This window comes from Triturus cristatus, chromosome 7 (assembly GCF_964204655.1).
Source record: "Triturus cristatus chromosome 7, aTriCri1.1, whole genome shotgun sequence".
Lineage (NCBI taxonomy): Eukaryota > Metazoa > Chordata > Amphibia > Caudata > Salamandridae > Triturus > Triturus cristatus.
The window spans coordinates 163803532-163817129 of NC_140590.1; the positions used below are offsets into that span (position 1 = coordinate 163803532).

General features: G+C 50.6%; 1 protein-coding gene and 1 long non-coding RNA gene across 6 annotated transcripts in view; one reads left to right on the top strand and one right to left on the bottom strand.

Moving 5' to 3' along the window:
* Positions 1 to 13598, top strand: part of ARHGAP33 (Rho GTPase activating protein 33) — a 472696-nt gene that overhangs the window by 441716 nt on the left and 17382 nt on the right. For all 5 annotated transcript variants that reach the window (XM_085615935.1, XM_085615936.1, XM_085615934.1 and 2 more), the window contains 2 exons: positions 489 to 1277; positions 2896 to 3263. In XM_085615935.1, the coding sequence (XP_085472061.1) occupies positions 489 to 1277; positions 2896 to 3263 (1157 nt within the window). The remainder of the gene's footprint in view (positions 1 to 488; positions 1278 to 2895; positions 3264 to 13598) is intronic.
* LOC146809124 (uncharacterized) overlaps positions 1 to 13598 on the bottom strand; it is a 340848-nt gene that overhangs the window by 198487 nt on the left and 128763 nt on the right. The gene's annotated exons all lie outside the window — the stretch shown is intronic.

Consider the following 13598-nt stretch of genomic DNA (forward strand, 5'->3'; position numbering starts at 1 on the left):
TGGTCAGTGTCTTGCATAGCTCTGCGTTTCGGTGCAGAAAGTCGTGTACAGAACTGACGTCCGCGCGCATGGGTGGTGCCTAAGTAGTCTCCGTGATGTCATTCCGGTGCGTACAACGCCACTGACGGAACGCGGAGCCGCACGACGCCACCTACTGGCGCACAGGGGTACTGCTAAGCAGAAACCTTTCCGGATCCAGTCTGACGCCTGGGGATTATTCTAAGGTAAGGAATCTATCACTAACTAATGTCTCTTACAGATATATCGTTACACAAGTAGTAACTTGTGCGTTTATTCCCCTTCTTCCTCTCAGTTGTTTAACCTTCGCTCTTTTCCAACTTTGCAGTATCTTTCTCTCTCTGTATATGCATACATAATATATTTATAATCTTTTGTTTCTATTTACTTCTTTCTTTCTTCTTGCACTACAAGGCATTGTCCTTTTCTTTGCCCAGCTTTTCTAATCCATCTCTCTCTCTCATTCTCAGGCCTCCACAAATTGCATCGTCTGCGCCGGCCACGCTCCAGCAGTGATGCGTTTCCTTTGTCAGCGGACCCAAATATGTTGCCTGGAATTAAGTCGTGCCGTTCATGTGAGAGCCTGGAGTCTGAGGGCAGAGACAGTGTCTACACAGTGCCAGATTTCAGCCGCAGGACCTCCATGTGGATGGATGATGATGAGATGGACTTCAGCCCACCTTTCTTGGAGGCGGGTAGCCTTGACTTTGACCCACTGTCCTTTCAGTGCAGCCCACCACGCCGCTCATTGGTTGAGGATTCAGACTCGTCACCAGAGTCTCTCTTTGGAAGGAAGCCACCCTCTGTGCGAAAGACTCTGGATGAGAACTGCCAGACTCTGCTGGGAAACCCTCCCAAGAGCGCACCCGTTCAAGGGTCGGAGGTCACAAGCCCGCTGCGTGAGCGACTGCCAAAGTCATTCTCTTTCTCTCGGAAGGTGGCACGTGCCCTGTCTCCTCGTGGCAGCCGTTCGCCCCCCATGGATATTTCTGAACCCATCAGTATCACCATTCCTGCCAAGGTCTTGGAGATGTTAGGCAGCAAGGCTGGCGATGGGCAGGGGTCTAGCACTATTGGCAGTTCCTCCCGTGGACACCAGCCTCCCCAGTCTCCTCCTCAGATGATCTCCATGCTCCTCAAATCCTGTGATATCCAGCTGAGTGAAAGCTGTCAGCAGGAAATCCACCGCAAGCTCTCACTGGGCGAGATGAAGGGGCAGTCAGCTGACCACACCAGCAGCACAGCAGGGCCTTCAAAAAGTAAGCCTCCCTCATTGTTAAACTTCCTGTGTCCTTATTGTTTCATCGTTATCTGCACCCTGGCAGAGATTAGAGGGAACTGTGTACTCTTACATCATCCTTGCCTGCTGGTGCCTCTGATGAGCAGTGAGTAGAGCTTGCCATAGGGAGGAGGACTCATTGAATTATGCTAACTCATACCTGAGCTAAAGTCTAGAGACCGGGACGAGAAGGAGCCACCTGATGCCAGGGTAGAAACAGTAAAAGATACACCACATGACTGCACGCCATCTTTCCTGTTTGGTCGTCCACCCTAGTCCAACACAGCCACTCTCCCCACCCTGATGTTTGTGGTTGTATCTCCCTGCCCTATTTGAGAAATCCCTTCTGTATACAAGTGGAGGATGATGCTTCTAAAATCTTTTTTTTACCTTGATGTTCCATTGGAATACATCTTCTCCACACTGTGGGACATTGCCGTAATTGGGTCTTCCCACTCTTTGTTGCTAGCTCATGCCTCTATAGGTGACCCCATGTCTGGAAGACAGGTGATCTCCTACCCTAGAGTAGGGCACTGCCTTGTCAATAAGGGGTAAGGAAGTCTCTAAATCCGGGGATGAAAAGAATGGAATTGGAAACGGATTCACCTTTTCAACTCTGGCCTGTGAGCAAAGCCCACTAGGAATAGCTGATTGATATGCTTTAATGGGAAGACTTGTTGTCTTCAAAGGGTCCATAGAATGCAAATTCCATAGAATCGAGTATCCCTCCAGGCCTTGAGGAGAGGGATGGATAGTCCTAATAGTTAGTAGTCATGACTGGCTTTCACATGCTCATAGAGTTGGCTGTGTCCAAAAGACATGGGTACAATTTAGAAATGGTGTTATTAGAAAAGGGTTCAAAGCAGATTCTTAGTGTGTTATTGGCATTTGAGCAGTGCACCCTCAGCCTCTGGTTCGGCCTTGTACAAATGGGAGTATGAAACGAATTCTGCATGGTTGTGAATGGCTAAGGAAGGTAGTCACTAACAGTTAAATAATTTCCCTTATCACTTGGTAATCTGTGCACACTATTTGAACTTATAATGCATGCAAGGGAGATCTGTTACTCAAATGCAGCAGTTACTTTGCAGCTTCAATAGTTTGAGTGGCATGCAACGCAGATTCCAGAATGAGGTTCTAGAGGTCAGAAAACATATGTCACAAACCTTATGGGATGACTAGTGCAGGCTCATTGTATGGCCAGTCTGTTGAATTTTGGAATATCTGTAGAGATAAATTAGAATCTAAAAGTGGATGAGGTTGTGGCAGATTTCTCTCTGGGCAAGAGCGGCTTCACCTAAAACTGATTTCATTTTGGAATCTGTGGGCTTGTACGGTATAAACCCTTAATACTGGAGAACAGTTCTTACGATGTGGATATCCGTATGCAAGACATTTTGGATTGTCTTAAAAAGTTACTTTGATTTATTCAGAGTTTTCTGCATTTATTTGATAAGTCATTGGACTCGCTAGTAATTCCCTGCCTTTCATTGCATGTGCTCTTTCCCCATCCCCTTTCTCTACCACATCCTCTGGTTTCCCTCCCTGTCAGCTTACTTCTTACTCTCCTAATCGTTGTTTTTTTTTCTTCCTTGCAGCTCCTGAGACCAACCAGGACCAACATCAGTCACAGTCACCAACTCCTGCCTCTATCCTCCGGCATGTGCCTCCTCCCCCTCCCCCAAAGAACCCAGCCCGGCTCATGGCTTTGGCCTTGGCTGAGAGTGCCCAGCGTGCCCTCAATACACCCAGTGTGACACAGAAGGAGCGATCGGCACCATTGACCTCGCATTTCCGGAGATCTCTGTCATTGGAGTGTGGGGAGACCCTTCCGCCAGGATCTCTGTACTCAGCAGTTCGCTCACAGGCAGGCGGGAAGCCTGGGGGAGGTCCTAAATTACAGAGGCAGCAGAGTGAGAGTGGACTGAGGCTCTCCAGCCATCAGCGGGAGAAGAGGCACACCCAGGTGAGTGGGTCCATATCATCTTGCCATGAATAGTGCACTGGGCCTCCACTTGTAATGAGACCTGTGAGTCCGTATTTACTTATTAAAACCGATGTTCATATATGTTGAAATGGTTCCCTCCAAATCTCCAATCTCTTTTCCTTCTCAAAGGTCTCCCTATCCCTTTGTTTTCTTATTAGAGAGCTCTCTGGCCCTACGTTTGGTGACTGTATTGTTTTCTTCCCATTGAGGGAAGCCCATGTCCGAATAAGCTTGTGAAATCACTATGTCCCTGCAAATCGGTGAAATCTTCACACTGTTATATCATTGTGAAAAGCTCCATGTCCATATAATCTAGTGAGTGCCCCACGGCCCTGTAGTTTGGTTAGAGCCTTGGGGAAACATTGTTTTTGGGGCTGGGGGCAGTGGTAGCAGTGTTCCACGGCAGTCACGGGCTTCTGAGCTCTAGTTGTAACTATTGGAACCATTTACCTTTGGTGTCCCTGTGCCCTGGGAACTCCTTACTATTGATTCAATCTGAATATTGGGTATACCCATTTAGTCTTGTGACTCCTATATATCCTAAAAGTTATTAAGACTCCCAAAACCCAACACAATTGTGTTAACCTGAAATCATGAATACTATAATAATCCAGGTACCCCTAACAAGGACAGGCATCCCTGGCTGCAACATAAAGATTGCAGAGCATTGTGCTAAGAAATCCAGCCCTTCAATGAGGGGTGATAAGCATGAGTGGTTCCATCCCTCGACTCTCCCTTAGCACCTAGCCCAGTCACTCCTCTTGGATCTTGTGTAGTTCCATGGGTGGCACAACCATTAACTGGCACCTGGAACAAGCCGAGGTGTCCCACTATGTGGGCAAGCGAAGATGAAGATGCATCTAGGAGAGAATCGGTCATTGCTAGCTGCAGCGTGCCTGTGGTGCCTTCAGTACTGCCCTGGTGCTGCCACCGCAGTACCTGCCTGTACCAACTTTATAAGTTTTTTGCTCGACTGAGGCTCGTATCTCACCTTCACATGAGTCTTTTGTCCCCTCTACAGATGAGCCCCTTGTCCGGGCTTAGCACGGGCCCCTTGTCCGGGCTTAGCACGGGCCCCTTGTCCGGGCTTAGCACGGGCCCCTTGTCCGGGCTTAGCACGGGCCCCTTGTCCGGGCTTAGCACGGGCCCCTTGTCCGGGCTTAGCACGGGCCCCTTGTCCGGGCTTAGCACGGGCCCCTTGTCCGGGCTTAGCACGGGCCCCTTGTCCGGGCTTAGCACGGGCCCCTTGTCCGGGCTTAGCACGGGCCCCTGGTCCGGGCTTAGCACGGGCCCCTGGTCCGGGCTTAGCACGGGCCCCTCGTCCGGGCTTAGCACGGGCCCCTCGTCCGGGCTTAGCACGGGCCCCTCGTCCGGGCTTAGCACGGGCCCCTCGTCCGGGCTTAGCACGGGCCCCTCGTCCGGGCTTCGCACGGGCCCCTCGTCCGGGCTTCGCACGGGCCCCTCGGCTTCACGCAAGTCCCTTTTCCCACCGGACTTACTCTGAGGTGGTATGTGGTAGGTTCTAGGCCTGAGATACCACCCAGAAGTAATTATTGCGTTTATGTGCTAGTTTGCCCATAAAGCTGAGCCTTGTTATCCCCTGGGTAAGAAATCGGGTATTCTGAGAACTCAGAGGGCCATCGGATCTTTTTACTCTTTTTTTTACTAGCGAGAGCAACAGAGATGCTAGACAAAAGAGTACAATGTATTTACAGTGATGTGTGGCTCTCCACTCTAGGGACTCTGTGTGCAAGGCTGTGTTACTCAGTTGGAGACGCTGAAGCGAATCCAGTAAGCCTAAAAGTCAGCTAATAAAACTATAACAAGGAGTTCGAGGCATGTGGGCTGCTGAATTCATATCTGTGCATAGATCGCCGCCTAGTGTTGGGTCTGGATGTTTGCACGTTGTTGTCCTGGAAGAGTCTTCGAAGTATCCTGAGATAGGTGACTCCTCCCCTGGACCACAGTGCGCATGGGCATCCTCTCCATCCTCAGATTGTTTTTTTCCGCCATTGGGTTCGGATGTGCTTATCTTGACTCAAGTTAGGAAAATTTAGTTTCAGGCCAAAAGGCCTTTAGTTTTCGTCGGTACTGTTCCCGATCGGTATCGACAGCTTACTTACTAGTTTAGCGACTTTAACAACTTTTTTCGGATCCGTTTCATCCGACCATCGACCTTACATCGACGATGGAATCGAGGACCCCATTCAAACGGTGTCCTGTTTGCCACGCAAAATATCCACATATCGACCTCCACCCGGTGTGCAACAAATGCCTCTCTCCGGATCACGACGAATCGAAATGTATGGCCTGTGCCCGATTCAGATCCAAGAAGACTCTCCGGAATCGACGAGCTGCGAGATTAGAAGCGCAGCAATCGGCACCGACCCCAACCAACATCTTCAGCACCGAGGATGAAGATGTTGAAAGCGTGGAAAACAAACTCCAGCCCCGCTTCCGAACACGATTCCCGATCGGAAGACGCAGATGAAGAGCTTTTTCACAGGGAAAAAGCCGACGATGAGGTAGGGGACTACGATGAGGCCTTCGGGGCCGAAGAAGATAGCTCTGGTAAAGAGCAGGGCCTACCCGTCCAAACGGAGGCTATTAAAGTGCGTCAGTCTACGGCTCCGGTCGAGGGATCGCCTTCGGGCCTTACCCGAGATCAATCCCGCAGTTCTTCGGCCCCGCCCTCTGGCCCGGCCTCGAACATCCAGCGAGAGCTATAATTATTGCCGAAAAAGACTGGTTTCCCTTCAACGAAACCGAAACCAATCGTCGCACCGGTTCAACAGAAACCGAAAGTGAAACTGGCACTGGTCGGCTCGAAGACCTCCACTCCTTCGACGCCAGCCAAAACCATCGGCTCCGACCGCACCAAAAGGGACTTCGGCGCCGAACTCGCGGCGGCGGATGTCGGCACCGATCCAAAGAGGAAGGCCATCAGTACCACCAAAGCGCCTCGGCCCCCGGCACCGAAGCAATAGGCACCGACCACCAAGGTTAAAATGGCCGCTCCATCGGAATCCACTTCGAAGGCAGCGACTGCGGTCCAGTCATCGACGCCGTCAACCGCTACTACCTCCCCTCGACTCGATGACCCTGTGGCTCCGAAGAAGTCCACACCTACCTCTACAGAACCCCTCGGCACCAAAGAACCTTCGGCGTTCTCGGTCCGACAAGTTGCAGCGTCCTTGCAACGTATCAGAGAACAGGCAGCCCTCCAGGCCACGTCGGGCTCCGAGCCGAAAAAGGCTCCAAAGGCACCTTCGGCACCAGCCAACATCACTTTTGGTCTGCCGCCGTCCACAGCGCCAAAACTATTCGAGATCCGAACACGTGTCACCCAGACAAGGTCCCCATCTACTGCACACTCTCCTACTGGGCCTTCACCGTCCCAATTCATCGACGCTGACACGGGCAGGCTCATGCTCCGAAAGCGGAAGGTCACTTCCGGCCAGGCTTTGGACTCTTACAGAATCCCTCTAAAGCAAAAACTGCCAGCAGAATCGGAACCAGTTCTATATGAACGCCTCCACACCTCCTATCCAGATCCCCAGTCCTTCTCTCCGACGCACTCCGACACGGACGCAATGGAGGATTACATGGGTGATGACACCACCTATCCCAGGGATATAGATCCTGAGGAGCAGCAGGACCCAGATCAAGCTTGGGATGACCCTGCAGACCCGGGTGCCGCTACAGATACCCAGGACACGCAGCTTTATGGTGCAAAGACATCTCCCACAGAGGATACTGCTGCCTTCAACGCCCTCATTGAACGTGCCGCAGGCAATCATGGAGTGCACCTCCACTCGGACACAATTGAGGACGATTTCTTGGTGGACACTTTCGCCTCCTCAGAGAGGACAGTAAAGACTCTGCCCATGTTAAAAGGTGTCCTCAAGCCAGCAAAGGACATTTTCAAGGAAACAACCAGGGCAAGGGTGATAAACCCCAGGATCGAGAAAAAATACAAGCCTGCGCCCGGGCACCCTATGTACATTAGAGGCCAGTTACCTCTAGACTCCATCGTGGTTGCTAACGCTCGCAAATGAGCGCACTCGCAGACAACTGGTGATGCTCCTCCCCCGGACAAGGAGTCCAAGGTGCTGGAGACCTCCGGCAAAAGGATTGCAGCCCAAGCAGCAAACATCTGGCGCATTGCCAATACACAGGCGCTCCTGGCTCGCTACGATCGCTCACACTATGACACGTTGGAGTCCCTACTCCAACATCTACCAGACGAGTACAAAGAGGCAGCAGAGCTCCTCATCAGAGAGGGACAACTTCTCACAAACGCATCCATTAAGTGTGCACTGGATGCCGCCGACACAGCTGCGAGGGCAATAAACACCAGCGTCCTGCTACGACGACACGCTTGGTTAAGAATCTCCGGATTCAAACCTGAGGTTCAAAATAACATCCTCAACCAGCCTGTCAACCCCGACTACTTATTCGGACCAGAGGTTGACACCACCCTAGAAAAGATCAAAAAAGACACCGACACTGCAAAGTCAATGGGGGCTCTGCAAACGCAAACATTTCGTAGTGGCTCCTTTCGTCGCCCCGGAAATAGAGGAGCGGCTAGAGGACAGGGGTCACAGCAAACCTACAATAAAGGGGGCACACAGAGTACCTACGATAAAAACACCAGAGGTGGATATCGTGGCTCCAGCACCAAGGGCAGAGGACGCGGTTACGGCAACACCAGGTCCTCACCCAAGAACAAACAGTGACGCCCTCTCCCTTCCCCCCGACCACATAACACCTGTCGGGGGGAGACTCAGCGGTTCCTGTCCACGTGGAATACCATCACCACGGACAGGTGGGTCAGGGATGTTATCCAACACGGTTACTGTCTCGAATTAACCTCCACTCCACCCACAATACCACCAAAGCACCGTCCTATGTCCTCAGAGCACTTAGCATTATTACAGCAGGAAGTGCTAAGTATGCTGCAAAAAGGCGCAATAGAGGTCATGCCCGTCCACCAGCAAGGGATAGGGGTGTACTCTCTGTACTTCTTAATACCGAAGAAGGACGGGTCCCTCAGACCTATACTAGACCTGAGACCCCTCAACCACTACATTCTCTCAGAGCACTTCCATATGCTCACCCTACAGCAGGTTCTCCCGCTGCTCCGGCAGGGAGACTTCCTAGCCACACTAGACCTCAAAGATGCGTACTTCCACATACCCATACACCCGTCACACCGAAAATATCTCAGGTTCACTATTCAGGGGCAGCACTACCAATTCAAAGTCCTCCCCTTCGGTGTGACAACAGCACCCAGAGTTTTCACCAAGTGCCTGGCTACAGTAGCTGCACATCTACGGAGACAACACATCCACGTCTACCCTTACCTGGACGACTGGCTTGTTCAGGCAAGGTCAGCCCAACAATGTGCCAGCCACATGTCCCTCACCATTCACCTTCTTCACAGTCTGGGATTCTCACTAAATTACCCAAAATCACATCTCCAACCCGCACACGTACAACAGTACCTAGGTGCGACCATAGACACTCTGGCAGCCACAGCTCAGCCAAATTTAGTGAGGATCAACAGCATGCAAATGCTGATCTCAAAGTTCAAACCTCAACACTCCCTTCCTGCGCGAGTGTTCATGCAGTTGATAGCCATGATGGCCTCCTGCATTTTCATAGTCCCGCATGCGAGACTACATAGGCGCCCGCTTCAGGAGTGCTTGGCACGTCAATGGAATCAGACTCGAGGACAGTTGAAAGACCTAGTGTTGGTGAGCGGTCGGGCATACAACTCTCTGCATTGGTGGAATCCACAAAACCTTTGCAAGGGCCGACCGTTCCAAGAGCCTGTTCCACAAATAATACTGACGACTGACGCGTCTCTCCAGGCATGGGGAGCTCATGTACTCAATTACACAGTGCAGGGACTATGGACAATACAACAAAAGAAGATGCACATCAACCTTCTGGAACTGATGGCAATCTTCCTGGCAATGAAAGCATTCAAGGTACACTTTTGCAACAAAGTCGTGTTGATCCGGACGGACATGACTGCCATGTACTACATACAGAAGCAGGGAGGAACACACTCTCCACAGTTGTCTCATCTGGCTCAGAGCATGTTGAAGTGGGCCATTCAGAGGAACATCTTCCTCATGGCGGAACACCTCCCGGGCAAGGACAACCAGATGGCGGATCTGCTCAGCAGACACAGCCACCAGATGCATGAGTGGGAGCTACATCCGTCAGTACTCCAACCATACTTCCAACAGTGGGGTCATCCAGAGATAGACCTATTCGCCACAAACGAAAACGCAAAATGCCAAAGCTTTGCCGCCAGGTTCCCACATCCACAGTCGCAGGGCAATGCGATATGGATGAACTGGTCCGGCAGATTTGCGGACGCTTTTCCCCCAGCGCCATTAATACCGCTGGTGGCACGCAAACTGCGACAGCACTCACTGACACTCATCCTAGTTGCTCCCACATGGGCGCGCCAGCCATGGTACACCACCTTTCTAGAACTTTCCGTGGTGCCGCATCAAAGGCTGCGGATCAAACCTGCACTCTTAACGCAGAACCATGGCGAAATTCAGCACCCAGATCCGCAACAGCTGAACCTAGCAATCTGGCTCCTGAGTTTGGCTATCTAAACCTGCCACCTGACTGTATGGAGATCATTAAGGAAGCCAGGCGACCCACTACCAGAGCTTGCTATGCAGCTAAATGGAAGAGGTTTGTCATTTACTGCAACAACAATGACATTAACCCGCTAGACGCATCCATTCAAAATATAATCTGTTACCTCTTACACCTATACCGATGCAATCTGGCATACACCTCAATACGTATCCATTTGACAGCAATAGCAGCCTATCTCCAGAACAGGCAGCACCTCTCTTTATTCAGAGTGCCTGCCAACAAAGCTTTCTTGGAGGGACTTAAACGAGTAATTCCCCCAAGACACCCACCAGCACCGGTGTGGAACCTCAACTTGGTCCTCACCCGACTGATGGGTCCACCCTTCGAACCTCTCCACTCATGTGAGATTCAATTCCTCACCTGGAAAGTAGCTTTCCTAGTGGCAATCACTTCGTTAAGAAGAGTTAGTGAACTCCAGGCACTAACCATTCAAGAGCCATTCATACAGGTTCACGCAAACAGGGTCGTACTACGTACCAACCCCAAATTCATGCCTAAAGTTATATTGCAGTTCCACATGAATCAAACTATTGAACTGCCTGTTTTCTTTCAGAATCCACAAACTGTCGCTGAAAGAATGCTCCATACACTAGATGTCAAAAGAGCCCTCATGTACTATATAGACAGAACTAAAGACTTTAGGAAGACAAAACAACTCTTCGTTGCCTTTTCTCCCCAACACAAAGGCAACGCCATCTCCAAAGCAGGTATAGCCAGATGGATCGTTAAATGTATTCAAATTTGCTATCAAAAGGCTAAACGCACGTTAACGATTTCCCCACGAGCCCACTCAACACGTAAGTTAGGGGCATCCATGGCTTTCCTGGGAAACATTCCTTTACAGGATATATGTAGGGCAGCCACATGGTCCACTATACATACATTTACCAAACACTATTGTGTAGATGTACACTCAAAACAGCAGGCAGCTGTAGGACAGGCTGTTCTCAAAACTCTTTTTCAGACTGCTGCAGCTGGCACTGGTGGCCGCCGCTAATAGGAGGTACTGCTATGTATTCTATGCACAGATATGAATTCAGCAGCCCACATGCCTCGAACTGAATATGCTACTTACCAGTATGCATCTGTTCTTGGCATGTAGGGCTGCTGACATTCATATCGCCCACCCTCCTCCCCGGCGCCTGTAGCAGCTGCAGCTCTCAGAATTACTGTATAGCATGGTCATCACTTTCTGTATCTACTCCATCACTGCCACAATGGCGAAAAACAATCTTTGAGGATGGAGAGGATGCCCATGCGCACTGTGGTCCAGGGGAGGAGTCACCTATCTCAGGATACTTCTAAGACTCTTCCAGGACAACAACGTGCAAACATCCGGACCCAACAATAGGCGGCGATCTATGCACAGATATGAATGTCAGCAGCCCTACATGCCAAGAACAGATGCATACTGGTAAGTAGCATATTCATTCCACCGAAGTCAAATTTTTAGTGCAGGATGCCATAGTCCAGTTCACTCAGTCAGGAGTTCGGGTGCAGTGGGCACATCCACTGAGAGTTGAGGCCCTTTAAAGACTCAAGTTCTTTCACGTCTTTGCAGTGGGACTGTCACGACGCCAGCAGCTTGCAAACTAGGATAGCCACTAACCTCGGTAGATCATCAGCAGGAACGAGGATCGAAGAATAAACCCCCAAATTCCCCAGGGCGCAGCACCACACAGGGACATAAACTCCTCTATGGGAACTGCCCTCTCGGGAAGATCTGGATGCCGTTTCCGTCCGGTTGCTTCACCGTAGGAAACGCGAGGTTTCAGAGGAGGGAGGGAACGCGTCTGCAACTGTTTCCCAGGACAAGGGGTCAATGGCGTGCTTGAGACTCGGTCGTCCTGCGGTGACAACACCTTCCGCCGACCGAGTCTCGCGGGTGGATGGCAATCCTCCAGAAGGCCAGTCTCGGGGGGGGGGGGGGAAAGAAGCGAAGGAAGCGCCGCTCTGGGCAGGACGCCGTTTGCGGCTTCACGAGTATAACTGCTCTCGCTCTCGGATCCGGAACTTCGTCGATTGACAAGCCCCCTCCTGTGGGAGCGGCGAACCTTTGTAGTTCCGGAGGGCAGAGAACGTTTTCCTGTTTCCGGTGTGAAGGGGCGTGGGGCTTCTGGGTAGTGTAGTGCGATGCCTCGGCCGTGGGCCAATGATCGCGACAGGGACTGGGAGATGGATTGTGAGGGCACTCGCAACAATGGCTTCTGGTGGTGCCATACTTTCAAAAACTGATAGCTCAGAACTGTTTGGTCAGGTCATATTTATAATTATTCTCCAAGTCATTGTAGGGTATGCAGGGGTGTCCAGGAACCCCCAGGGTCACAGAATGACCAGTGTGGGCTGCAAACTGGAATTTGGGTTTACAGCCCTCCGTAACATCCTAAACCGATATCTGTCAGGACAATAACGCTACCTATCAGTTCTATATTTGCAGAACGGTTCAGCCAGTGAAACAGAACCCCAAGACCCGAGTCGAAGAGGTAAAACCTGAGTGTGCCTCTTGTTCAGTACGGAGAGGGATTCCTGTGCCCTGAGAGGACTGGCCATGTTAGGTGTGCGCAGATTCACCACGGTTGTAGTCCTATAGCTTCTCAAAATTCGGTCTCCGTTTCAAACTGCTAGGCAGTAGAAAACCGAAAAAGGGGAAGGCAGGAGTATGGGTTTTCAGTCAGAGTGAGAAACTTTTTTGTCAGAGGTGCAGACATGGAGTCTGCTGGAAGGATACAGAATTGCACAAAGGCCCTGGAACAATGGAAAGGCAGGTTTGTCACTGATGAAAAACTGTTGGGCATTCACTATCTTTTACAACTCTGCGCAGTGTATACAATGTGAGCCAAGACTCTGTGGGGGTCTCGCCGGGCCTAAGAGGCTTAGAATACTGGACTTCCTAGATTGAGAAATCCATTTGAAAGCTAAACGAGGTGAGTATGACCATAAGAGATCAACTAGTAATAGGAACTGGACACAGAGATAGGAGATTTGTTCAAGTCAGTAAGAACTAAACAGAAGGTTGATCCTGGATTAGAAGTTTTGAAGGGAAGCGAGGAACTAGTAGTTGAATAGATTTGCCGATCATTCTGCACTTGATCTCCTGGTTCTCCCCCACTCCACCCTCCAACATTCACCAACCTTATCATACCAAACTGAACATGAATATCTCACTCACTCACTCACTCACTCACTCACTCACTCACTCACTCACTCACTCACTCACTCACTCACTCACTCACTCACTCACTCACTCACTCACTCACTCACTCACTCACTCACTCTCTCACTCTCTCACTCTCTCACTCTCTCACTCCAGTTATGGGAGACATGAGGATTTAATCAGTGAGTGCAAGTAGGCATCTCACGGACCGGGGATGCAGATTAAGTCTGTACACCTGAACTATAACTAGCTATCACTTACCACAAGTCTCCACTTTAGACAAATAGATGACAGTAGCCGCTTTTTGACTAACAGTGTGCGTGTGCTTTGAGTGTACCCCTTTCCGGCACAGCAACAGCTTTGCTGTGTTTGTTGAAATAAAGATTGGCAAGCTTGATGAAAATATACGCAGACTCGATAACATTACAAGCAGGACAGTGTAGTTGAGCTTTCAAAGAATTGCTTTGATC